General features: G+C 36.1%; 3 protein-coding genes across 6 annotated transcripts in view; 1 reads left to right on the forward strand and 2 right to left on the reverse strand.

Moving 5' to 3' along the window:
• Positions 1 to 4,589, reverse strand: part of LOC127948552 (protein CLEC16A) — a 56,793-nt gene extending 52,204 nt beyond the window's left edge. For 2 of the 3 annotated variants that reach the window (XM_052545037.1, XM_052545029.1), the window contains exons 1-5: positions 4,394 to 4,589; positions 3,701 to 3,829; positions 3,447 to 3,580; positions 3,220 to 3,368; positions 1,541 to 1,646 (exon numbers count right to left, since the gene is read on the reverse strand). In XM_052545037.1, the coding sequence (XP_052400997.1) occupies positions 1,541 to 1,646; positions 3,220 to 3,368; positions 3,447 to 3,580; positions 3,701 to 3,829; positions 4,394 to 4,467 (592 nt within the window). In that variant the 5' untranslated portion in view covers positions 4,468 to 4,589. The other variant, XM_052545046.1, reaches the window with a different exon arrangement.
• Positions 4,590 to 4,714: 125 nt separating this feature from the next.
• Positions 4,715 to 5,553, forward strand: LOC127948631 (dexamethasone-induced protein homolog). The gene has a single exon (XM_052545216.1). The coding sequence runs from the start codon at positions 5,129 to 5,131 to the stop codon at positions 5,384 to 5,386; it is 258 nt and encodes an 85-aa protein (XP_052401176.1). The 5' UTR covers positions 4,715 to 5,128; the 3' UTR covers positions 5,387 to 5,553.
• Positions 5,554 to 8,010: 2,457 nt separating this feature from the next.
• LOC127948538 (MHC class II transactivator) lies at positions 8,011 to 27,290 on the reverse strand. 2 transcript variants are annotated; one of them, XM_052545018.1, is made up of 20 exons: positions 26,830 to 27,290; positions 20,297 to 20,347; positions 20,135 to 20,188; positions 20,020 to 20,046; positions 19,768 to 19,845; positions 19,642 to 19,680; positions 19,169 to 19,303; positions 18,989 to 19,081; positions 18,839 to 18,898; positions 18,627 to 18,746; positions 15,766 to 15,837; positions 13,996 to 15,679; positions 13,085 to 13,264; positions 12,885 to 12,950; positions 12,701 to 12,781; positions 12,501 to 12,584; positions 12,288 to 12,371; positions 11,421 to 11,504; positions 11,129 to 11,212; positions 8,011 to 9,238 (listed from the first exon to the last, which is right to left on the reverse strand). In XM_052545018.1, exons 1-20 carry the CDS (start codon positions 27,116 to 27,118, stop codon positions 9,163 to 9,165), a joined length of 3,441 nt encoding a protein of 1,146 aa, XP_052400978.1. In that variant the 5' UTR covers positions 27,119 to 27,290; the 3' UTR covers positions 8,011 to 9,162. The 2 variants fall into 2 exon arrangements, with proteins under 2 accessions (XP_052400978.1, XP_052400981.1); XM_052545021.1 differs by lacking the exon at positions 26,830 to 27,290 and adding an exon at positions 20,695 to 20,885 and having other exon boundaries at positions 8,014 to 9,238.
• Between the last annotated feature and the right edge of the window lie 554 nt (positions 27,291 to 27,844).

The following is a 27,844-nucleotide window of genomic DNA, read 5'->3' on the forward strand; positions in this document are numbered from 1 at the left end:
TTTAAAAAAAAAATAAAACAATTCAAGTGAACATGCAGTACAAGTGGCACAAGAGAGTTCTGAATTTGATCAACTTACATGACACTGGAATAAGGCACACAGGAGTCACCATAGAGGGAGAGGGGAAGAACAGACAAAGGGTTAAACAGGATGAAGGGACTGAGCTAGAGGCCAAAAGATGGAACCATCACACCACCTAGTGGCAGGTATTAAACCTGCATAATAGAGCATCTGGAACCAAAAACAGCCTAAAACACCAAATATATCAACCAGATCCATGAAGCTGCCAGAACATGCTAAAAAGCAAAGCACACAACCCAACTACTTATTCTGACAATCTGGGATTTTAATAGCATTATTGCAGATAATTCAGTGCATTTATATGGTAATTATGCATGTGATCTGCCATATCAAGAAAGCCACAGCTTGTCCTTACATATTGAAGTATTGCTTAAATGTTTATGAATGTTATTGCATTACATAAAATCTTACAAATACGTGGTGCACTGCAGTCATAAATGTATCAGCAGACTTAGATGTTATTTTGTATGTCATGAGTATTGATCCAATAAATTAGAATAAGGCTGATATCTAAGACAATATCTTTCAGACAAGGTTGACCACGCTATTTCTATTTGGCTTACATATGATTAAAAATAAAATAATATAAAATAAACTGTTTGGAAGATTTTTTTTTTTTTTAAATCAATGGAACATTATAATCAAATTGATACAAGACATTTAGCTGTAAATGATCAAGATTTATTTGTGTTTGTGTGATTGCATGTAACTATCTATAATGACTTTACACTGGAAAGCACTTAATATGTGCTACAGAAATAAAATTTGTACTGTATTGTTGTATTGTAGGGATGTGTATCTTCTGTTTAAATTAGTGAAATGATGCAGTTTCCCACTGAAGCACAGAGATCTGAACTTATAAGAGGAGTTCTTTTTTTTGCAATCAGTCTGACAAAATGTAGATTGATATCTAATAATAGCCAACCCAATAAAATATTAAACCAACTAGCTTTTAATATATAAGGTTGCTTATTCAATGCAATGACATTTTAACACTTAAGTGTTGTTTATATCTCCATATCTTATTCTGTACCATTGTTTGCACATTAACATGAGAAACATGCACCGATGGTGGTTTGACCTAAACTACAACAATCTCCATAGGAAACAACTGATTACTGGAAGACAAACAACAATTCAAGGGCAAGTGCCAAGCAGATAGTAAGAAATGTTAAGTCAGTTATTCACGAAGGGAAGAAGGATTTCTATACAAGCTTAAGCCAGAGAAACAGATCAGCAAAAGCCCCTTTGTCTCGAGCACGTGACCATACCCAAGCGAAACACCAGTGTGCCCGTGCATGTGTGTAGAGACAGCAGCGGTCACTAAATGTAAGTGTGAGTTACTCACAGATGGCAGAGAGCAGCGTCAGCATGCCCATGCATCAGAGGCATGACAGAGTGATTGACAGGAGAGAGGAGGACCAGGCGGCAGCAGCAGCTGAGTCAGGACTCTACTCACCTTTGTACACATTGAGTGTGATAGTCCTGACAGCGATCCTGACCATGCTTTCTGGGTGGTTGAAAAACTTAATGGCCTCCGTGTACAGGGCAAAATCATTAGTGTGCTAGAAGCATGGGAGACAGAGAGTGAGGCCGTCAGCGAGGAGGATTAGCTCAGAGAGAGGAGAGCTGCATCTGGTGACATTAAACTCAATTTGTACGATTATTCACTTGTTTATTCAGGATTGTCTACAGAGGAGAAGAAATGGGCACATAACACCACTGACACTGAAACTGCAATGCTACCAGGTATTAAACTGGCCTAAAATGGGTCAAATTAAAATTCTTTTTATTTTTCATACAAACACAGCACATCAATAGAGACATCCTCTCCTCTTTTTTCCTGTATAGAAAAATGTAGGTATTGACAAACATATTTGTATATTCATCACCATTCAAAAGTTTAGAGTAGGTACTTTTAAGTTTCTTATGCTCACCATGGCTGCCTCTGTATTTGATCAAAGATACAGTAATAGTGTAATATTATTGCATTATTGAAACAGCTATTATTTATTTAAATACATTTGAAAATTAAATATATTCCTTCAGTCATCAAAGTCCTTCCGAAATCATTCTTACATGCTAATTTGGTGCTCAAGAAACATTAATTAATATCATCAATTAATATTTTTGTGAAAACCATGAATCATTTTCTTTAGGGTTCTTTGATTTATATTTAATTTCTTTCATTTTTACTAATATATTTACATTTTATTTTATAATGTTTACTGCTTTTAACCTAAGTGTTACATAATGTGTGACTATTTTAATACTGATGCCAGACTTTTCATGCATTTCACTCAAATCATTTATGCTGTGATAGAAGATTAAAAATCATTCTTTAACTAATTATATGTCTACATTTGCTAACATTCGTTTGGGCAGGAATACTCGTTAAACGCCCACAGTGTTTTTTGTTTACCACAAGATGCCAAAATGTTGCTATGGTTATCACTGTAACAACCGTAATGAGTTCGCCAGAGTTCATGTGACTCCTCAAGCAATGCTGTTGTCACTCCCCAAATCTCGCTTTGTTGCTGTGTCAATAAAACTCATTTATTCTAAAGGAAAAGGCTGATATCATAAGCTTCAAAAACCTTAAACAGATTAAACTGTAGTTTTAGTTTATTTCTGTAAATGGCTTGTCTAAATATGCACTGGTTTACACTTTACATTAAGACAACATCAATCAGTGCAGCATCAGATCTCTCATAGAGCAAATCCTTCCATGCAGGCCCTCTCTATTCCTGACACCAAAGATTAACAGCATCAGAGGTGCCACAGAATAAAGAACACATGACGGTTAAATACAACCATTTACAGTACACCAATAACTTCCCCCTATACAGAAAGGAGACCCCAAACATCTCTGTCACCTTCCAATCCTCATAAAACAGTGGTAAATTTACAGCTGGACTGCACTTGTCCAAATTGAAAGAACATAACTGCTCAATTTGCAAGAACAAACAGGAAACTTGGTTTTACACAGTCACTGTGAGCTGTTAGCTCTTCCTAGAAGCGCTCTATGATCTGTTACATGCAGAATGCATCTGAGCCCACAGATAAAAGCCCCCTTCTGCTTTCGGTCTATAAACCATCATTTGATAAATGACAGTTGCACCAGTAAATGTACCTTACCTCGTTGTAGAAGAAGTGCACTGTGTGGTTGTTGAGTTTCAGAGACAACGTTTTCAAAAAGGAGATATAGTAGGCCATAATTTCCTCATCAGAGAAGTCAAACTTATGTACAATGATGGAATTAACTTGATTATTGGACAGCAAATAATCTAGAAAAGGAGAGGAACTCTATAAACATACAAATGAAAAAAGCATAACATTTGAACTTTATCCATGGTTTTACTTACAGAGAGAAGTTTCGTGACTGATGTTCTCGAAAAGGATGTTGAGCGTTTGCAGAAGCTGGACACACACATACCGTCCGGATTTCTGCCGTAGTATGTTGAGGAAAAATGCAAGCATGTTCTTCTCCAAAAAGAAGCTACCCAGAAAGAACAATGTTTTCGGTCATTAAAAACATGGTTTGGCATTTTAGATATGCTGTCACTTTATTGCAAATCTAACACGTGGAAACACCGTAAAAACTGAAGGTGAAACTCACTCGAAGACAGAGCTGTCGTTCTGATCACCCCAGATGAGAATCTCAGTAATGGTGCGAATAGTTTCCACCAGCAGATTTCTGTTGTGATCAGTCACTGTTGTGTTCTTTGTTAGGACTTGGTACATGTACCTTAGTTTAAAAAATAATAAAAAATTACTTAAATTACACATTTCATACTATAATATAATACTATACTGGTAAAATGCATAAAATGCATACTATGAGCACAAGGTAGATATATTTAATCCTTTAATAACGTATAGTAAACGCTTTCTGCATATGAGAAAATAATGTAACTGACATATTTAATAAGATACTTTTAAGATACTTAGCCAGCAATTCTTGCAACCCTATGTTAACTACGGCAGATTCTCAAAAAATAGTAAGCTGACTACCTAGGCACAATTTTTTTGAGCATCATATGTCCGAGTGTCACAAACAAAGTGCTGTATTGGTAGGCACCTGACTAGGTTTTGACACCCAGCCCAATGCTTCATATACAGTTTTGCTCTTACGTTCTCTGTTTTACATTACAAATATATCCCGTCATGAGTAGCATTAATGTTTACATTTCTAAAGTGACTACTGGTGGCTTTCCACATTAATGACAAACACCGACTGGATTTAAAACGATTTAACTGCACGAGCTGAGCTAGCTATCAAATTAGCTGCAAAAGTTCTAGAAAGGCTTACTTCAGATGGTCCAAAGAATGAATGTTTTTGGACTTCCCCTGTCCTCCGACCCAGCTCCTTGAACGGCCGAACATTTTTCGGGTGTTCTGTTTCGCAAAATGTATGTTCTTAACACAATTTGCTAAGCGAATTGACCCATATCCGCTGCAGCGAAGGCCTAGGATATTCACATGAAAACATACCTGTCGTCCTACCACTCATGACGGCTCAAACCTCAGCTCTAAGTCATTATGGGATTTGTAGTTTATTATGGAAGTTGTTGCAGTGAGTTCGCACCAAGTCACCCCACCATTACGGACTCCATTTCCCAGAGTTCCGTGCGAATGCAATGGGTGTTGGTGAAGTCATGAGAAAGCGCCGTTTGTTTTTGTTTTTCACGCGTTATAAAGCTCCGTCTAGAATTCTGGTGATTTTTATTAAAGCATTTTTCACACCGCCAGTTTTTTTTAAGAGGGATACGGTATAGTCATAATCTCAAAGAGCAGCGCATAGCCTTGGAACATTCAAACATGCCTTTCTTCACTAAGTTATTTGCTGTGTAGTGAAAACATACTTTCGTTGAACGGCTTGAAGGGAAATCACGTTACTGCTGAAAAGGGAGTTGCATCGCTTCGTTTTTTTGAGTGAAATGGATGGATTCACACTTCCAAACTGACCTGTTTTATATAAAGGGTGGTAAATGTTTCTAATTCGCTCAGTCTGCTCAATGAGACTGAAACATATGTTTTGGATTCTATGACACACTCAATTTACTCTCGGTTAGATTCAGTGGAATCGCTTCCATATATGTTTTATCTCGGCCTGTTTTTTGTTAATGTCTTAATTCTCTACTATACCTTCTTAATGGAATACATAGTCCTTAATGTAGGGATAGTATTCTTGCCAGAGGATATGGACCAGGCACTGGTGGATTTGGGTGTACTTTCTGACCCAGCCTCAATTCCATATGACACAGATGCTGAGCTGGATGTTTTTGAGGGTTATCTGGAATAAACAAACCATGATTGACACTTCAAGCCGAAGCCTTTGTGGGGAAGATATCACTGGGCTGGTTCATTTGGTTTCTGGACAACCATTGTCAAAGGGAACTACATATGATCTCTGCAGACATAAAAGGATGCTGCAGTGGTCAGCCTATAAAAAAGTGACTTTCATGAATAAGTAAGTAGTCAGTTAAATGATGATTCATACTCCAAGAATATGTGCATTGAGTGTTGTGTCTCCACAGGACTTCCAGGTTCAGAGGACTGACCTGCAAGCAAGCCATCGTGCCACATGGAATATTTACCTGGAACATATAAGCAGAATGGCCTTTGTAGTTTTCCATGGCTTAGCCAGTCAGCGTCTCTGCAGAGATCAAATTCAGACTCGAACCACTACTGTGGATATAAATATTACATAAGCCTATTTATTTTTAGTTTGGCATTCAGTACTCATGCAGGGGCTTGTTGTTACTTTGTAGGCAGAACCCTTACACGTGGTCAGCCACGGCATGTTTTCGTTCCCTTTAATGCTATTTAAATGAGCAATATGTCATGAGACAACAGAGTGTCTGAATCAGTGTTCTGAGTTTTTTCTTAAAGTCTCTCTTAGGAACAGCATATTTGTGACAGCCTGAGAATTATATATATTTGTCTGAGGTTTGTTTATCCACTCAATATAAATTATTACTTTCACTTTGTGTTGTCATGGTGTCATATTTGACTTTCAAAAATCTGGTGCCTTATTTTAGAAACTTTGTGTGTAACATCTGACTTCTCTTGTCTAAATGAGATCCTATACAATTGTTTGCTAAAAGATAAAGGTCATCAAACAAGATCTAGTTTTAAACATGTCAGTTTCTAAGAAATGGGCTGTTTTTATTTGTTCGTTTTATATGGTTTTGAAAAACTTTTATGCTACTTTCAAGAAAGGTTTCAGTTTAGTGACTCGTGTGGTGTGTTCATCAAATAAAAAGTAATGCACAAATATTAACATATTATATATTCTAGCTTATTTTAGCATATATACAGGTGCTGGTCATATAATTAAAATACCATCAAAAAGTTGATTTATTTCACTAACTCCATTCAAAAAGTGAAACATGTATATTATATTCATTCATTACACACGTACTGATATATTTCAAATGTTTATTTCTTTTAATTTTGATGTTTAAAACTAACAACTAAGGAAAATCCCAAATTTAATATCTCTAAAAATTAGAACATTGGGAAAAGGTTCAGTATTGGAGACAGCTGGTGCCACACTCTAATCAGCTAATTAACTCAAAACACCTGCAAAGTTGTCCAAAGATGACCAATTACACTTTGCGCAAGGAGGGCAAGACACAAAAGATCATTGCAAAAGAGGATGGCTGTTCACAGAGCTCTGTGTCCATGCAATAGGGATAACTGCAACCTGGAGAGGACTGTGAAACAAAACCCATTCAAAAATGTGAGGGAGATTCACAAAGAGTGGACTATAGCTAGAGTCAGTGCTTCACGAACCACTACGCACAGACGTATGCAAGACATGAATTTCAGCCGTCGCATTCTTTGTGTCAAGCCACTCTTGAACAACAGACAGTGTCAGAAGTGTCTTGCTTCAAAAAGGCCGGACTGCTGAAGAGTGGTCCAAAGTTATGCTCTCTGATGAAAGTCAATTTTGCATTTCCTTTCTAAATCAGGGTCCCAGAGTCTGGAGGAAGAGAGGAGAGGCACACAATCCACGTTGCTTGAGGTCCAGTGTTAAGTTTCCACAGTCAGTGATGGTTTGGGGTGCCATGTCATCTGCTGGTGTTGGTCCACTGTGTTTTTTGAGGTCCAAGGCTAATGCAGCCCTATATCAAGAAGTTTTAGAGCACTTAATGCTTTCTGCTGCTGACCAACTTTATGGAGATGCAGATTTAATTTTCCAACAGGACTTGGCATCTGCGCACAGTGCCAAAGCTACTAGTTCCTGGTTTAAGGACCATGGTATCCCTGTTCTTAATTGGCCAGCAAACTTGCCTGACCTTAACCCCATAGAAAATCAATGGGGTATTGTGAAGAGGAAGATACAATATGCCAGACCCAAGAATGCAGAAGAGCCGAAGGCCACTATCAGACCAACCTGGGCTCTCATAACACCTGAGCAGTGCCACAGACTGATCGACTCCATGCCACACCGCATTTCTGCAGTAATTCAGGAAAAAGGAGCCCCAAATAAGTATTGAGTGCTGTACATGCTTATACTTTTCATGTTCATACTTTTTAGTTGGCCAAGATTTCTAAAAATCCTTTCTTTGTATTGGTCTTAAGTTATATTCTAATTTTCTGAGCTACTGAATTTGGGATTTGCTCCACTCCACATGAATTATACATACAGTGCCCTCCACTAATTTTGGCCCCCTTGGAAAATATGTTCAAAGGCAGATGTGAAAATAAATGTGCATTGTTTTTTATTTTATTAATTTTTTTTATCTATAATTAAAAAATAAAATCACATAATTCGAACCTTTCTTGAAGTAAAACGAAGGAAAGTGGGGGGAAATCACATTATGAAATAAATGTTTCTCTCCAATGCATGTTGGCCACAATTATTGGCACCCCTAGACATTCTTATGAGTAAAATATCTCTAAAGTATTTTCTCATTCATATTTAAACAATTTTTAGGACCAGGAACACAAGATTGTCCAGCCATGACTTCCTGTGTTTCACTGTATAATAAATATGAGGAACACAAAGGTTAAATTTCCGTAATCATCCATCACAAGGAGTAAAACCGAAGAACATAGTTCTGATGTGCAGAACAAGATTGTCGAGCAACACAAAATAGTAAGTGGCTATAAGAAAATAGATTAAGCATTGAAAATCCCCATTTCCACCATCGCTGTTTTATTTTTATTAGTTCCAATTAATAAATGGAGCAACTCCAAGAGGGTCCTTGCTCCACCGGTGCTCGGGCCCTAAATATGTGACAAATCTGCCTGGAAGAGGATGTGTGTTAATGGATGTTCCTCAAACGGAAGGCTACATCCTCCGGAAGTCGCATTTGAAAGCAGCATAAATAAGCCTGGTTTATTTATTTCACTGAGCATTTCATTCGCATGTCATAATCATATTACAAAAATGTATGCTTAACAAAGAACATTGGTCCAATTTATAACAGTTAATATTCTAAAATAAGATCTTTATGACGTGTGCAGCCTACAAATGTTACTTCTGGAGGATGCAGCCTTCTGGTTGAGAAACGTCTTTTATCTAACTAATGCACATTGAGGAAGAGAGTTTGAGTGGCCAAAGACTCTCCAAGGATCACATCTGGAGAACAGCAGAGATGAGTTGAGTCTTGGGGTCAGAAAGCCTACAATATAATATATTATATGCATTTGATTTTATTGTACATACATGTATTTATTCAGCCCCAGAAAACCACAACTGAACAGAAACTCAAAACAGCAGTATTAACTAACGTCAAAATTATTCTGAGTTACAGAAGCAGCTAAATGTTTGATGTATCTAACATCTGAAACTGTCACAATCTGCAAAGCAGACTCATAGAACTTGTATTTATAGCAAAGTACAGTATAAAATCGTAAAAAAATAAATTTAGTACTGCAGAGAATATTCACAAAAGTGTCAGAAAGTGCAAGTCAATCATAATGTCATTCAAATGTAAAGTCATTTCAATGAGAGTGAAACAACATTTCAAAGCAGTTTAGTGTCTTCGTTGACAAATGTTGATTAACTATATGAAATATGATTTTATATATATAAAACCAAATGTTTTTAAATGTCAAAATGCATTAAAGTGATCTTATCCGTGGATCTTGAAGATGGAGGTGTTCAAAAACTCCGTATGGAATGCAGTCGTTCCACAGCCTAACGAGGAAGAAGGAAAACAAGAACATTTGCATATCAGGAAAAGTTGACAAATTATCTAATGATATTAAATGCTGCAATAATAACGGACTTAATGCATAATCTAATAATAAACATAACTTATAATTTAATTTACTTATAATGTTAACTAATAATCTGTGCACCTGACTGTATCAGCAAACAGTAGATTTAGATCTCTTATTTTCTGTTTAAACTAGCTCAAATGTTGTCTCAGTCTTGGAATGCTAGTATCTAATACCTAATTACAAGAAAAAGTTATCCAAGTAAAAGCTAATGTGCTAGGCTCAGAACACTACTTTACATGAAGTCCAAAAGGATGTGTTACGTTCCACGTGGACTTGTGTCTCTTGTGCTGAGTCCCAATTTGCATACCATCCGAGCTAAATAGTATGCAAAACTAGAATTAGTACGTTCCAAATCGTAGTATGTTGAAAAGAGTATTCCAAAGATACCCGGATGGTCTACTATTTCCGGTTAGAATTTGAAGTGCAGATCAATGCACACTCTAAGTGCTAATATTGCCCACAACCCATTGCGTGCGGGAGGGAGGAGCTTTGCGATGGCTTTGCGGTGATGTAAACATGGCAGCCGGGTGCTGCAGCGGAGATGCGCCCTCAGCTTTTAAGTGTAAGAATTCAAATGTTATTAAAGGTTTAATAACAAATTAAAGTTGTATTTTATTTCGTTACACACATTGCACATGAACGTCAGAACCAGCCGCCTCACAAACGACCTGCGTTTGGTTCTACGACGCCGCCGCCCTGCTTCTTCACTCCTCAACTTGGTAGAAGAACACATTGTAAAATGTATCGTGAAAAAAAACGATGAGAAAAAAAGATGGGAATAGTAAATACAATTTTATTGGACATAAAGAATGAATGAAACGTTAACAGTTGTGGGGTGCGTACTAGGCGTTCACGTTGCATGACGTCATCGAAGTATGTCCCAGAACGTGCAAACTCTTTTGCTACACACTCAAAAGTATGTACTTTTTCCTCACAAAAAAAGTACATACTTTTAGGTCGTAGTATTTGTCTTTGTGTGTGTGTGTTCATTACTTTCAGGTGGTGCTCATTGGTTGGTCGGCAGGTGTGTCGTTACTATCACACAAATCATAGAAGCTGGTGGACCAATCCGATGGCGCGCTGCTGGATTTAAAAGGCCCATTCACAAGGAGCACGAGAGATTGTTTTTTCGCCAGATTTCAGCCAGCTCATGTGAATTGATCTGTTCCTCCGCTCCAAAGTCATGAACTGTTGTTAATGTTTGAGTTATGCCTAGTCTCTGTGATGTGAGTAATACTCCTTCGTGTTTGTTAACTCTGACGTTGTATTGGTTTGTGCGTGTAACATAATCTGTTTAGCGCATTTAATGTGTTGCTACTGAGTTTATTCTGCCGATTGTGGAATGTACAGCATGAACCAACGGTAGGCAGTTTGTTGGTATTGTTAGCTAGGCGGAGAGTGATCGCCACTGTTGTATTTATGTTTGTTAGTTAGAATAGTTTATCTAAGGCGGCGAATCCGCTGAAGATTTCGGGGTTTATTTCTACATTTTACTTTGCTAGTTAGTTTAAAGGTTGGGTAAACTAGCTATGGTATTTATGTTTTGATTGTTTAATTAATTTGGCGACACTCTTGTATTCTATTCTTTATTAATATTTTCACCTTTTATATTTTGTTTTGGTCCTGGTAACTGCATTCACTAAAGATTAAACGTCTTGTATTATTGAAGTCTGGTCTTTCTGGTTGTTTTTTCTGCTTGCTTTCATAGCAACAGTAACTCACGCAAGTGTTGCGCAATCATCCCGTTTAACATCTTTGAACATGTAACAGATGGTAAATGCTTTTTTAAATATTAGATACTCACTCCAGAGACTTCATTCCTGTGCAGTTTTTCAGAGCAGCACTGAGCTTTGTAGCTCCAATGTCTGTGAACTTGTTGAACTTTACACTGAAAGTAAATAACAAGAAATGCAAAGATATAATATATTTCTCACATTAAAAAATAACAAAAACAACCATTAAAAGAGAATTGAACAGAAACGTTTTGTCAAAATGACTAAGATACTAAAATGGAATAAAATAATGTTCTTGTTATATACATCTTTAATGTATATAACAAGAACATAAATACTTCACCCAAGACAATAAATACTTACTCCAAGTCCTGCAGTAAGTTCATGTTTGGTAAAACCGAGGCCAGATTTTCAGCTCCACTGTCAGCAATTGCATTTCCATAGAGGCTAGAAGTTAGGAAATTGTAAAAAAAAAAAAGTCTTATGAACACTTCCAAAAATCACATTTTCTTAGTGATGGTAAATAGACTGAACAAAATAATAAACCCAACACTTTTGTTTTCGCCCCCATTTTTCATGAGCTAAACTCTAATACTTTTTCTATGTACACAAAAGGCCTATTTCGCTCAAATATTGTTCACAAATTTGTCTAAATCAGTGTTAGTGAGCACTTCTCCTTTGCGGAGATAGTCCATCCACCTCACAGGTGTGGCATATCAAGATGCTGGTTAGACAGCATGATTATTGCACAGGTGTGCCTTAGGCTGGCCACAATAAAATGACACTGAAAAATGCACTTTTGAGAGGTGTTCTCTTCACAGATGAATCCCAGTTTTCACTGTACAGGGCAGAAGACAGGCAGCGTGTATGTGTGGGTGAGCGGTTTGCTGATATCAACATTGTGGATCGAGTGGCCCATGGTGGCATCATGGGTGCATTTTATTGATGGCATTTTGAATGCACAGAGATGCCACACCTGTGAGGTGGATGGACTATCTCCTCAAAGGAGAAGTGCTCACTAACACAGATTCAGACAGATTTGTGAACAATATTTGAGAGAAACAGCCCTTTTGTGTACATAGAAAAAGTATTAGATCTTTGAGTTCAGCTCATGAAAAATGGGGCAAAAACAGAAGTGTTGTGTTTATAATTTTGTTCATTATATATATATATATATATATATATATATATATATATATATATATATATAATATAACCGGGTGTCTGTACCTGAGACTCTGTAGAGAAGGGACTGATGCCAAAGCTTTAGCCAGTTTCTCCACTCCAACATCTCCAATGTGGTTTTGAGACAGACTGTAAAGTGGGAACATTGGACAGTTCAGCTGTGACACAGTTGTTCCTTTACAAGTTGTAATTACCTTGGAAAGTTTTCCAGAGGCTATTAAGTGTGATATTTAAACGCATAAATGTTTCAAAACTTACTTTAGCAATTTCAGACATTCCAAAAAATGTAAAACGCCAGCAAGTTTCTCAGTGCCAGAGTCTCCTATTTGGTTTTTCTCAAGGCTGAAAGACAAACAAAGAATCAAGAACAATTGTAAATCTTAAAATATTAAAGTTTTTTTTTCCCCCAGTCTAAACATAGTCATGAAAACATATGATATCCACCACAGAAAACTCACTCCAGATGTTGGAGAGACTGCAGAGAAGGCAGGACCTCTATGAGTTTAGGGAAAAGTTCAGGACCGTTCTGGACTCCGAGCCTGCAATGCAGAACACCACCACATATAATAAATACAACGAGCATACAGAGGAAACGGAAACAGGAAACGATATTAGGACAAGATAAGAGTGAGATTTACTCACTCAAACTCCAGTCTCTGAAGATGTCGGAGAGCTGGTACACCTTCATCCAGTGCAGACACAAATTCACTGAAAGTACAATCATATATCTTATCAACAGCATCATTTTATGCTACAATTTGAAGTGAAAAGCATGAATGGGAATGGCATCATTCAGTTAAAAGTCATCAGTCTTCCAATCAAAGACAAAATTGATGCTGTACCTCATCGGTAACTTCTTCTGTCTGTGAATTTGGACAAGTACAGGCAGGCTCTCTATGTGATATCCTTGTGTTGCCTTGAATGGGTGCAAGGTGAATTTCTCAATGGCACTTTTCAAGTTCAGTTCATCATTGTTTTGATGCAAGTCCTCCCATAAGCCAATGGTGTCTGCTGTGTGTGCCCTAATGGGAAAACGAATAATAATATAGTAAATACACACCGTGAAATATAAATGAAAACCTTATGCTTAAAGCAACAGTTCATTCAAAAATGAAAATTCTGTTATTTATTCATCCTCATGTTGTTCCAAACTACCTTGCTTCTCTGCTTCTCAGAAATGTTTTCCACGCTTATTCCATGCAGTTATATTTCAAAAAGGGGTTTCTAAAGGACACAAATTATCATAAAAGTAGTAAATACAACTTGTGCCCAATTTACAAAATCATCAGTATTCGTTTGGCGTTATTCACTGACATTCTTGACATCTTGACATGTTCATGAAAAAAGCAGTGAAAAGTGAATCCAATTAATCTGTGTGTTTTGTTAATCAGAAAAAAATATTCAAATGGATGATTCATTCATCAATGTATGATTCTTGAATGAATCATTATTTTGAATCATTTGATCTGGTTCGTTAATTAATCAGTCTTTTGAGTCAAATCTTTTAAAATTAATCGTTTGTTCAGTGAATAACTTATAATATTTAACCGTTCATCACACTACTTTCATGGTACTTTTATGCCTTTACATCTTTTTGAAGCTTCAGTTTCCATTCACTGTAACTGCATGGTAATTATTTTTTTTTAAATTATAGCATTTTGCATTTAAAATATGTTAGGGTGATTAAATGATGACAGAATTTTCATTTTTAGTTCAACTTTTCACTGAGCAATGTCTTTTGACAACTTCTCACCAGAATGATTTGATACACTCGAGTCCCACAAGCTCTTTCAGGCCACAGATGGGAATGCATGTATCTTGCAGGTTAATGGAGAAGGTCCGCTTCAATGCGCTGGCATATTGAAGGAGATGGCATATAACATACACGTCCGACGGGCAAAGCTGCGTCCCATAGAATGACAGATTGTCAGGCAGGTTCTTCAACAGCAGTTTGGCAAATTTGGCACTGCTGGTCTCGTAAACACAATGAAACAGTTCTAGTAACCTGGCAGGAACCAAATCATTAGGCTTCATGCTCTCCAGATGGGTTTCGATAGCCTTTCTTTTGGCTTTTATGTTGACACTGCCGTCCAGAATGCTGACTCCATCAGCAGCCTTCCGGAAGACCAAGCCCGTGACAAACCTGTGCAGCACGTCCTGCGACTCTCCCTGAACCTTTCGTTTTTTCTGAAGGACTACGCTGTTTGCCACCACCATTTTTTCGCTCACCTGTTCAGACTGTACCAGGTGCACAGCGCTCAGGAGGTTCTGAGTGAAAAGGTCCACAAAGTGGTTTTCCTGGCACTCAGATGTTTTGTAGGATGCAAGTATGCCACTTTTAAGAGCGCAGTCCAGCAGCTCTGTGCAACTGGCAGGGTTTACACGTGAATCATGATTCTCGAGTCCCTCCCATGCCATTTTGCACAACTGTGGGATGTCCAGCTGTCTTCTATTTTTACACAGTGAGTTATTTTCAAGGCTAGCTAGTTGCAGATGCTTTGAGGTCGCTCTTTGGTACAAGTCTGTGAGGGTTGAAGGCAAATCATCATTGCAGCTGTCTTGGTGCTCGAGAAGGAAGCAGATAGTCGAACAAAGTAACGGGTTGGAGCATAAACTGGATATGTATCTGTGATTCTTAATCTGTTTAAGTGCACTTTCTTGGAGGGAGGAATCCCCAAAATATTTTGACGTATACAACTCGATGTCCTGAGGAGAGAAGCCACAAAGCTCCAAAAGGCTGTCCATTTTTCGCAGCACCTGATTTAAAACATCTTTAGGCCTCGTGGCAATGAGGAGCGTGCAGCCCGAGAGGATTTCCTTTTGGAACAAACCTGAAAAAAGCTGTTTGATGGTGTATTTAGTGTTTGTGTGTGATTTAGCAGGGGATTGGAGAAGCCCCTCAAAGTCTTTAATGCGATCGAAGCTGTCGAAGATAATGAGAACTTCATCAGGGCAGGACAGAACGTGTTTGAACACAGAGTCTGAGTCCTCGCAGCGAGGAGACATAGACAAATCCAACAGTAAACTTTTCAAGCTGTAGTTAGATTGCGTGAGGTCTAAAAGTTGACAGTTCAACAAAAAAACAAACTGAAATTGAGGCATGCTGCCGCTTGCCCAGTCCAGGCATAAACGCTGAATGAATGTGGTTTTCCCCACTCCGGCTTTTCCCAGGAGAGCGACTGACTGTTTTAGTTTGGAATCACTGTTATGAAACAACTGGCTTCGGTCTAGCTTCGCTTTCTTTCGCTCTGAATTACTAAGGACGACCAGTTCTTTCTCCAAACACTTATTTGCATTCTTGCCGGATTTTATAAGGAGTTTCCTCTGTACCGGATGCGCGTCCACATAGTGTGACTCCATTTCCATTCCCTCACGCATAGAGCAGCAGACATCTCTCATGTATGATTTGATGTGATGTATGTACTCCTTAACACATTCTGTAAAGCAAACATTTATCATGTTTCACATAGTCTAATGAAGTAATTCAAGCTTAACAAGCTAAATGATTAAATTGGTTTCTCACCTGGTGCTTCTGGGCGGATTTTCCTTTCAGTTTTTGGAGGTGTGGAATCATAGTTTTTCTGTGCGTTTCCTTCTGTAATTTGAAAAACAAACAAGCAGTCATGTGACGATTAACTTGTGTTCAGAATTGAATATATATGTACAGAACTACCATAAAAATGTAATATGATAACACTTGGTAAATTGTAAAATGACACAGTTTCTCTGTTTACAAAGAATATTCATTTTCCTAAAAAAAACAAACAAAAACAAAACAGGCTTGGAGTAAAACAATCCCAGATTGAATCTGTACACATGGAAGGTTTATTAGGCTGACAGCCATTTTGAGATCATGCTCACTTAACTGATAATGTGTTATCTCTCTTATGTAATGTCTTAAATAATTAGATAATTCAGAATTTAAAAAACAAAACAAAATAATTAAACTTTAGTCACCGCATGTGTCATATTAAGATCAAATAACTGAATAAGAAGGACAAGGTCTAGGTCATTTTTATCTATATAGCGCCTTAAAATAAATGCTGACCAAGGTGCAGCGATAAAAGTCATACAATATTAAAGAATTCAAATCAAACCTTTACAAGACGAGAGGTTTCGCAATTTTATTTTTTTATATGGTTTTATGATATGATCATACAGGTTTGGAACGGCGTGAGGGTGAGTAAAAAACGACAGAATCTTCATTTCTGGGTGAACTATCCCTTTAAATCATGAAACCAAATAAAAATTAAAACTACGAATTTAACTCACTGAGACTAACATAGCTAAGTTAAAAACAGGGTTGAGAAAAGAGATACATTTTCAGAGATGTTCTGAACACAGATAAAGACGCAGCTAATCTAACAGATTGAGGCAACACATTCCACAGCATTGGGGCTAATACAGAAAAGACTCTGTCACCCTTAGTTTTCAAGCGGGACAATGGGATAGTTAATAGTTCATCAGAGGATGATCTAAGAGATCTCTGGGGGAAGTAGGGATAAGTAAGGTCTCAAAGGTAAGCTGGAGCCCACAGTGCAGGTAACGGTGAGCGATATACCGGGAGACACGAGACACGAGGACAAATTTGTCAGCCGGTAGAGATTTTGGTCTCTAGAGATCGTCTCTATCGCTAGTACATGTCCATGTGACGTAGCTGTGCTGCGAAAACGTATTGTTTGCAAGCGATTTTAAGCATTGCGGTTTAAGAACAAGTAACTTTAAGCAATTGAAATGCAATCAGCAGCGAAAGAGAACTCATTTCACTATATGAAAGAAATGATTTATATTTAATTTACAGAGTGAGAAATGTGCTGCGTTTTCATACATTTGATTAATTTATACAATGTATGTAGTGTTCCTTATTTATTTGTTCTACTGTAGTTTCTTGTCCTATTACCTGTAATTAGTTTCCTTGTCTTCAGTGAGCTTGATTTGTTTTAGTTTTTTTTAATTTAGGCTAATAATATTATTGTTACTGTGAAATAAAATTACCCACATCATTTTATAAGATTTTGGTCACATTGCCCACCCCTATGTGCAGTGCTTTAAATACAAAAGTTAAAACCTTGTTATCAATTCTAAATTTAAGATAGTGTAAATGTGCTAAAATGGCGGCAATATGCTCACTCATTTCTTCCCAATTAAAAAACAAACTGCAGCGTTTTGAACCAGTTGCAAGCATGAGAAGGAAAACTGTTTGATACGTGCATATAAAGCTTACAGTAATAAAGCATCATTGAAATGAAGGCATGAATGATTGTCTCTAGATAAGAAAAGATAAGAAAGATTTAAATTTGTGTGAACCCTTAAGCTGGAATAAAAAAATTGTCTCTAACAACAGAACTTATTTTCTAGTTGAATTTTAACTTTGAATCAAAAACAACACCTGAGTTCTTTACATGAGTGCAGATATTTCCTTGCAACGGTCCTAAATTAGAGGTCAGGCCATCTAACAAATGAGGGAAGCCAAATAAATTGACTTCAGTCTTATTTTCATTTAACGTAAGAAAATTATCACCCACCGAAATTTTGATCTCATTTACACAAGCTAGTAAATCAGATAAGGACTTTGACCCAGGTTTTATCGGCATGATTACAGTAATCGGTTGTGATGTGATGTGATGTGGAACCTTGTGAGTTTCATAAATGTAGCAGAGAGGGAGCATGTATAAGACGAATAAAATCTGTCCCAAAATGGAGCCGTGAGGCACTACCACACATAACATAAGCAGGCAATTAATTAAACTGACCTATCTCCAGAGAAACTCCTCTTAGTAAAACAGGACACAAACCTCTCTAAGGCTGAATTACAGATACCAACCTCAGTTTTTAAACTGTTTAAAAGAACGCAGTGATCCCCTCTACTGAAAGCTGCACTTAAGTCCAAGAAAACCAAAATGGCACAATTTCCAGGATCCACAAACAGTAAAAAGTAATTTACTACTTTTAAAAGCTACGCTAAGATCTGAAACCAGACTTAACAGGATCCAGTATATTATTCTCAATTAAGTAGAGTCATAACTGATTTAATATTTATATATTATAGGAACACAATAGTTTTGCCAGAAAACACAAATGTTTTGCAAGCAAACTGAAAAGCATTGAAATATGAATAGTATTTATTCCAAATATAATTTTTCTGATCTCATACTTTTGTCTCATTAAGGGCTCTGTACAAATCTGCCATTATCTTTACTATTCTGTCTAATAATGCTAGTGCTGCAGAAATGACATACTCTAACAATTTAGACACTGAAAATAATTTTTTTTTTTTTTTGAACAGATTCTAAAGTTTGTAGACCTTGTATCCTTTATACATATGTACATTATGATCAAATCTAGCACAGACACATATTTACTGTCATCAAACCCTGAGCTCACCTTTTGTAGGGGACAGTGTGTCTACAGATACTGGTGGCAAACCCTGGCATGCACTGTCTGAAAATGAGCCAACTGGAAGTTCGGAAACAGTGAGCTCTTTCGGGGCAACTGCACCATCGGCTGGAAGAGGAAGATTTCAGTTAACACACACTACAATACTGCTAATCCTAAAATGCATAATAACATCTGTGACCATCTTCTTTTTAACTTACCAGGTGAAAGAGGAATTATTTGAGTGCCTGGACTCACACACTGGGGCGACACTGCAGATACTGAATGTGAAATTAGAGATACAGTGCACAACATTAAAAGAAGATGCAGGTACATGCAAATGTTTAATGATGCTTTTACAGTGACCTCACCAATCACATACGTAGTCCCTGATGGAACCACAGTGCCAATTAGAGGCGCAGTATAAGGGCCGATGGGCTGGATGAATTGTAGTGGTGAACCTCCTGAGAAATTCAGAGACTCATAGTCAGAGCTCAAAGCCAAGACCTAGTTTCTTGAAATGCAAATACTACATGAAAACAGCTACTTACCACTAGGGGGCAGAAGAGTGGGACTGAAAGGGAAGGGTAACACATGCTGGAGCTGGTTTGAGCTCAGATGGAAGCTACTCTCAGGGGTAATGGTGGCTGGCCTTCCGTTTGAGGGACTTTCAGGCCACGCAGTTGCTGCAATACAGACATTTGGCTTTCTGTTTTACTTTATTACTTGATCTGTTTTAGTTTTATTAGACTGAGAGTCTCAGTTATTTATTATTTTTTTTTTTTTTTTTGAGAGTCTCAGTTATAACAAATATGTTTCTTTCCTTTTTTAAATAAGTAGAGAGTTCTATAAAACATTTTTTTTTCTTTCAGAAATGAGTTACTTACAAAGAGAAGTCAAACAAAAATGATATTGTTTAAAACTACTTTTTGGGAAGCAAATAATACACCGTGGTACATAGGGTTTCCACCACTAAACCACCTACAATAATGTTGTCAGTGTTACATTGCGATTTTTAAATTACCTTTTTTGTTGCTGCAGTAACTGTCTGAAGTTGCATCAACTGTTGACAGACAGAAAACACACCTCTTACTTACTGAATTCAATGCAGATATTTTATTAGAGAACATCTAAGAGAAAACTGCATTACCTTTTCGCTTTCTGCTTTGCACTTCACCTGGAAAAGAAGCCTTTTCTGGTATTGGCGTGGAGGTTCTGTCCGTGTCAACTGTTGTTAGCAGTGCAGATGTGAAAGATTTACTAAATTAAATACACTTTATATTTTGAAAAAACAGTGTGATATGCAAATGCACTTGTTTCCCTTCAACTTCACAAATGTTAATATCATAACATTATTCGAGAATCGATTCTATTCAAATTATATTATTTTACTAAGTCTTACCTGAAAAGTTATCAAAGCATTTGGGATCTGCCAAGACACAAGGAAATTATTCACAGCCTTCATGGCATTTACATGACACTGTTATGCAATAATTAGGGCAATGGATGATACTCACCGAAATCTTCTTCAATAGACTCAAGTGAGTTGAGACATTCAAAGAAGACACTGTCTGTGAAAATAATAACAAAATGTAAATCTCTCATTTGAAAACTCAAATGCCAAATACAGTGCTACACTTGTTTACCACGTTTAAACAAGTAGGCTACTGCACACTCACCAGGTAAAAGATCAGACATCAGGTCTACGACAATGTCTTGCATTTCAGCATCTGTTAAACACATTTACACATTATATTGTATTAATTTTATTCAAGACATAAATGTGCCACAGGGAAATCGTGTAGTAGGCTATTAATAACCGCTTAGCGTGGACGCGCAAGATGCTGTGGAGCACGCGCGCGCTCTTTCTGTGAAAAGATAAAACAACACGACGGGAAAAGTCCGTTTCTGATATAAAAACGCATGTCTGACTTTTCAAATTATATTTTTATTTTGCAGATTTTATATAAATTGCTAGTTTTTTTGCACCATCAAAGTAAAATAGTTTTGGGTTATGACGCAAAACGCACAACAAATATAAAACTTGCGAATAAATTAAAATATCTTTGTATATTACCTGTTTCAAAGAAATGGTCCATGTTTACTGAAGTATTATTACTCCATTACAATAAAGTTGTGAAGCAAAAAAAAGCTTTTTACTGTAATAATCGCTCGACGTGTCCTCAGATTACACAGGCTCAGGCACTGTCTGGTAATCACCAAAACTGGCTAGACCTTCACTGCTTGCTTTTACTTTCAGTATTGAAGGGAGTTGGTTTGCTCGGTGAATACCAAACCAGCCGAGGTCGTTAGGCAAACCCTTTCTCTCAGGACATACATTCTGCATCCTGTTGATCATTTTGAATTTTCTGAGATGATGGAGATAATGAAATGACTCAGCCTTTATTTGCAAATATCTTATTCATTTTTTATTTTTTATATATATATATATATATATATATATATATATATATATATATATATATATATATATATATATATATATATATATTGATATATTATAATATAAGGAACTCTTACTGTAGTATTTTTTTTAAGAAGGTGAAACAAAGCAATTAATGTTGACCCATATTTTACAAGCTTGGCACTCCTGTGCACTGCCCAGGAGTGACAGGTATTTTCCATGTCTATTGTGTCCAGTTTTTTCAACATACTGGTTTTATGTAATACGTTAGTTATGCTTCTGTAATGTAATGTCTGACTTTTTTCAAAACAAACCAGCCAAAAAGTAAACAACAATCTGCAAATCCTAAATCAAGTCATTTACAGTGAAGTTCCCAGCTCCAGAAACATGCTCTCCTCCTTCTAAAATTAAAAAAATATATATTGTTCTAGGATGGTATGACAAGTACTTTGTAATATTTGAGTTTTGTTTTAACACTTGCCCATACAATACATTGCCTTGCCAACTGGCCTGGTTTGCAGGTGACATCACATTTATGTTTATTTACCATACAATAAGTGTGTCCCAAGTCGCGGTGCGTTCACACTGAAAATTCAAAAAATAAAAAGTGCTCTTTAAATAACCGGCTGACGCACTGCCAAAACAAACAAACAAACACAAAAATTCCCCCTTTGTGAAATGTTGGACTCTTCATGCACTTAACTGCAACAGCTTTATTTACATACAAAAGGGGGAGGGGCTGTCAGACTCTAATGCTGAATGACAAAATAACCATATATAATTAATGTACTAGCCTATATGGTTGAGTACATAGTGCAGACTAATGTATAAGTGTATGTAGTGTAAGTAATGTATAAACCTATAGTGTATAGTGTGTCATTTGGGATTTGTAATTTGCCAATATCTCACAGTCAAGTCATATGTTATACTGGGGGAGGGTGTCTACCATTAAAAGTCTTAGTGACTGCTTTTGGGTTTGACCCTGACATCTTTCAGTGTTCTCTTTGTTGATCAACAGTCCCCTTGGAAGAAAAAACCTTCAGAATCTAGTATCTGTGAGAGATCTAATTACAGGTGCATCCTGTCAGGCAGTGCTACTGCCTTGTGGGCTGAGAGCTGCAACACATAGCAATATTAAGCATTTAAAGTAAATGTGGACAGTTTTTACATTTACATTTGAGAGTTTCACATCAGGCCTAGTAAGCTGCAAGGTTGTTTTAAACGTTAATTCACACCCTCTTGCTGTGCAGTGATGTCATTCATTCTTTGTGCAAAGGGTTAAATGAATAGTTCGCCAAAAAATGAAGCAGATAGCCGTGTGATCTTAATAAATTAATCCATCATTAAGATGTTCTTAACTAACAGACATTGTTACAGGCTAAATTATGACTTCTCTATCCATAACATTATTGCATCTCCATTGAAGAAGTCGTCTCGTCTGATTCAGGAGAGACATATGCACATCTCAAGCACTGTTTACAAGTTACAACAATTCAAAACAGTCCTAAACAAATATGTAGGAAACTTTTGATGTTAGAGGGCAATAGGAGGAACTCAAGATTATTATTATGGATTTTTATGGATTATTGTCTGGCATTTTGGACAAAAGTAAACGTATAAAAGTTAAATGCCTTTTCAATTTCATTGAACAGTAAATTGATGGAATGGAGATTACCTATGTGTGGATTATTGTTTATTGTCACCTGTTCACACTTCACTGTATATGATCCATTGGTGAACAAATGATGTAATGCTAAATTTGTTCTGTTAAATCTGTTCCCATGAAGAAATAAACTAATCTACAGTGGGTATAGAAAAGAATTAATCACCTCCCCCCAGCCTCTTTAAAATTATCACATTTCATTGCTTTGCAGCCTGATATGAAGTTGGACACAGTTTTTAAAGTCTAGGTTTAGATCAGGCCAAGAAAGGCACATCACCTTTTTCTCCTTCAACCACTGTGTGCTCAGTTTTGCTGTGTGCTTTGGGTCTTTGTCTTGTTGGAGGGTAAACCTTCTTCTCATCGACAACTTTCTGGCAGAGGGCAGCAGATTTTCTTCAAGAATGTGACTTTATTTTGCCCCATTCATTTTTCCTTCTGCTCTGACAAGTGACCGGAGCAGAGAAAATATATATATATATTTATGTTGTTGTTATATCTTTCATATGGTTTACCTATTTCTTTAACTGAATTATTATTCATTGAAAATGATCAAGCATTTTTCTCAGTTTATCATAACTAAGAAATTTTAACTACTTTACACTGGCAATCTGTGCTGAGACCGGGGTCTGTGAGAATGAACATCTTGAATAATGTCAATAATGTGCTGCTGTCTGTGACTGAGAAATATGCATGAGAAAGTGATCATAATTTTAATCCTAAAAATGTTGTGCTAAGTACATTTTAAATGGCAGAAGATGACCACGTTACACTATGTAATATAAACACACAAAAAATATGTAAATGATAATTTTCTGTCAGGACATTATGCATTTATTTTACAGACAATTCTGTTAACCCTAAAACACAACACAGAGCAAAATTAAAAATACAGGAAAAACACCTGTAAAAATAAATAAATACAAGTAATTCAGAGAAAGTTCCTTATATGTGACACATTCTCTCGATAGCTTTGTGATTTGTGATTGCAGTTACAAATTGTAAAGGACCAAATCAAAATGTAAAAGACACAGTAAATACGGTTTAATTAATACTGAAAATTTCTTCATATTAATACAGTACTACATTGAGCTCTACTTTTACAGATTTTTTTAGAGTGCAAGTTGGCAAATTCTTCATTTATAAAGGCATGTAATTTTTTTGCCAAAATGGCAACTGTGGGGCATATTGTGTCAAACACTTCAGGATATGCTGTGAATAATGTGCAGATATTAATAAATAAAGTCTTAAAGTCTTTTAAATAAAGCTTCATCATAGTAAACAACAATGTTACATCGCCCAAGTTAACTCAATTCATAATTGGTAGACCTTACATTTGGACAAAACTAAATCAACACTAAGCTGTCGGAAAAAGCGATATATTTGAGTTACATTTGCTAATAATGATAAATTCTGTTTACATAAAAATATCAGCATTTTCTTTATCAACAGGTGTGTAAATAGTCTATAGTTAGGGGGCAGATATTTATACTTCAGTACTGTAGTACATTATAAAACAGTAGCCTATGCAATATCATATTGAGTGTAGATTATCATAAACATAAATTTTATCAGATGAGTGTCATGCCACTTTATTGGAACAAAAACCTCCTCCTCTACACCAGCTAAGCCAGGGCTATACCTAATAACACTGTAGCCTATTATTAATGAGGCGTTTTACTTTCACTTTTGAAATATTTACTTTATTTCTATTGAAAACAAATGCCCTTCTGATCTGGTGTGTGATGGGAAAAGGAGAAGCACGAGTTTCGGGTCGATCGGTTCTCACACACCTCACATGCATCTTTTTCTTACTGCGCCACTGATACAGATACACGTGCGTTCTTTGCAGTGCCGTTTACCACAGGCTGGCATCGGTGGGCGGAGTTAAAATCTGTGCCAACTGGTCTATTCGTCCTTATACACTCCGTTTCTTTTAAGAGTTGCTTTACAGCGAAATTGAATTCTGTTTGTGTAATTGAAATATTTATATATATGTATATACGTATACATATATATATATATATATATATACACCTATATAGCCTATATATATATATATACACCTATATAGCCTATATATATATATATATACATATATATATATACATACATACATATATATATACATACATATATATATACATACATATATATATATATACATACATATATATATATATACATACATATATATATACATACATATATATATACATATATATACATATATATACATATATATATATATATATATATATATATATATATATATATATATATATATATATATATATATATATATATATATATATATACATATACATATACATATACACATATACATATATATATATATCCAATATTCCAATATTCCAATATTATTAATTAATATATCATTAAATAATTCAGTAGCCTACTGTAGAGTTAAAGGTGACGTCGTGCATTAAAAGTAGAATTTATGTTCTACAAACGATTTTATTTTTAGATACATAATTTGTAGTTTACATGTATGTGTATATAATATGTAGCTAGTGTTACATTTATAATTACTATTCCCAGCCTCCACTAAAGTAACTCATGCTTTTGAAGATGACACTGAAGATAAACAAGACCACATGAAGCACGTAGCATTCTGGGAAACAGTATTCCATGCAGTGTTTTCAGATGCAATCATCAAATTTCAACAAATGTAGGAGGTAATCTTGGCATTCCATTCATACAGAAAATTCACATTCTATTCCTAGCATACATAGTAAGAGTTGTAGTATGCCATTCCTAACACAGTTTTTGTACTAATTTTAGTGTTTCAGAGTTATATTTAGCAGATTCTGTCAAATATAGGTAATCAAGGTATTCCATGCATACAGAAAATGTGCATACTAAGCACAGAATACATAGCATACTGCATACTGCAGAAATAGTAATAGTATGATGATGCATTTCGACCACAGCCCATGGACTCTTTTGTTTCTAATTGAATCAGACATTTTGAACGAATCGTTTGATTTGAATGATTCAATTAGTTACTTATTAAAACAGGGACTTGCTGCCACCTACTGAGTGTTTTATTGTCTGTGACCAGTGAGTAGAGCAGTTGTCACTCATTTCCAATCACTCCACCGGCCTCCTCCGTTCCCACGGCTCTCGGCCCAGCCCCACTCGCCACATTGTCCTATTTATTTATCCATTCCAAGCTTAAACCAGCCAAGGTGCCAGTACTAACACATTCAGCAAAATATAATTTATCAGTATTGACCAAAATTCCCCCAGAAGGAAAACAGCCTAAATTATAGTTCATTTAATAAAGCTTTTTCATTAAATATCAATGTTTAAAAATTAGAAAAAATTCAAATCATTGTGTAAAATTAGCTACAGGACCCCGCCTGCCCAACCAAACAAATCGACCACACAATATATATATACTATTAAATAACTCGTATCCTCATATTGTTATTTGAAAAGCTAAATGTTAATTTATTTCTCACTTAAGCAGCACTATACATTGTCACTTAACCACTATTTTTATAATTTATTATTATTATTTATTCATTCTATGGCCATTCTGGGGTTTAGTAGCGAAAGAACATTTCAGTGAAGAATTCTTAGAAGAACCATTTTTCTTAGAGTGAAAACAATTTAACAATCTTAAGAAGCTTTTGTCACTATAAATATATATATATATATATATATATATATATATATATATATATATATATTTTTTTAATGGAAAGCTTCAATGACTGACTAAGGTTCTTCACAGTACAATAAATGCCAATAAAGAACCTTTATTATTTTATTTTTTTTAAATGTAGTGCAAAATGGTCCCTTGGAATCATAAGGTTCTATCTGCATTCCGAGTAGTTTTGAGAGTTTTTGTGTTCCATTCGACTGTGTAGATAGAACCTTATTGTTTTTAAATAAAAAGTCCCATAATGCACACAACGTTAAAAAATCTATCCCAATGTAAATAAATTGACACAGAATAAGAATATGTGACTAACTCAATTTTGACAGAAATGTCAGATAGAACCTTATAATTCCACAGGGACGAAATATAAAAAATAAACATTGAGTAGACATAGAAAGTGTAGATACAAATATTTAAAGATAACTATTTAACTTACCAGAAGGAACCATATCCTTCTCTTTGGAGAGTACTGAATCCAGGATGCCTTGACTAATGCCCCAGTTTTGCCAGACAGGTAAAGTGAGTCTTCTGGCCAGATCTTCTGGATCATTATAAAAAAGGTCACGCAAACACTCTCCATCTTCACCATCCTTGTAGAGAGACTGGTAATACTGGGTGGAGAAGACGTTGGCCTCGTGCAGCTCTCTCAGAAGCTCGTGCAGAAGGCTAGGGCTGACCTGTAGAGCTTTTCTCACCTGAGACAGTACGTACTCAAACGGAACCATGACTGCACAGCAGCCGCGAGACACTTATTTCAATACTTCATTTCCTCATTGTCAAACTAAAGCCAATTATCTATGCGTTTGTTCCTGGATGAAAAAAAAATCCCCTCTCAGATTCCTATGTCTGCTTTATACTATGCTGTGTTTAAGGACAGCCAGTTTGACCAAGGTCAGGTGAGGACAGTTTCGCATGTACTTTTTCCAGAAGAAAACTAAAGGCGCCTGTGCTGTGCATGGACAAATCAAGAGACCACATCTCCATCTCACTTCTCCTTTGTTACTACGAATTAATATGGAAGAGATTAGATATAAATACAGGGCTATAGCTGGGGTCTGCAGGGGCTCAGTGCAAGTTGTACCAGTGGGCCATGTTTGAAACTTTTTTGTTTAACTGTATGTTAATTCTGTATAGGTATTTGTGCTATTTAGACAATGTTTAAGTTTTTTCAAGTTTGTAGGTGTCCAGGTACAGAAACTTAATCAAATGTAAAATAGCACTGCATAGTCTTCACTGTAAAAATTAAATGTAGTCAAACCAAAATGTATTCAGACACCTTCAACATTTTTTACATTATCACAGTTGATTTGCTATAGTTTAGATAATGGTAACAAAATATGACAAGAGTTAACAGATCTATCTTGATAATGTCAGATAACTTTGATAGAAAGTTATGTAATGAATTACAATCAACCAAAAATTCAGACCACTGTATGAAAGTTTTTACACAA

Source organism: Carassius gibelio, chromosome A3 (assembly GCF_023724105.1).
Source record: "Carassius gibelio isolate Cgi1373 ecotype wild population from Czech Republic chromosome A3, carGib1.2-hapl.c, whole genome shotgun sequence".
Taxonomy (NCBI): domain Eukaryota; kingdom Metazoa; phylum Chordata; class Actinopteri; order Cypriniformes; family Cyprinidae; genus Carassius; species Carassius gibelio.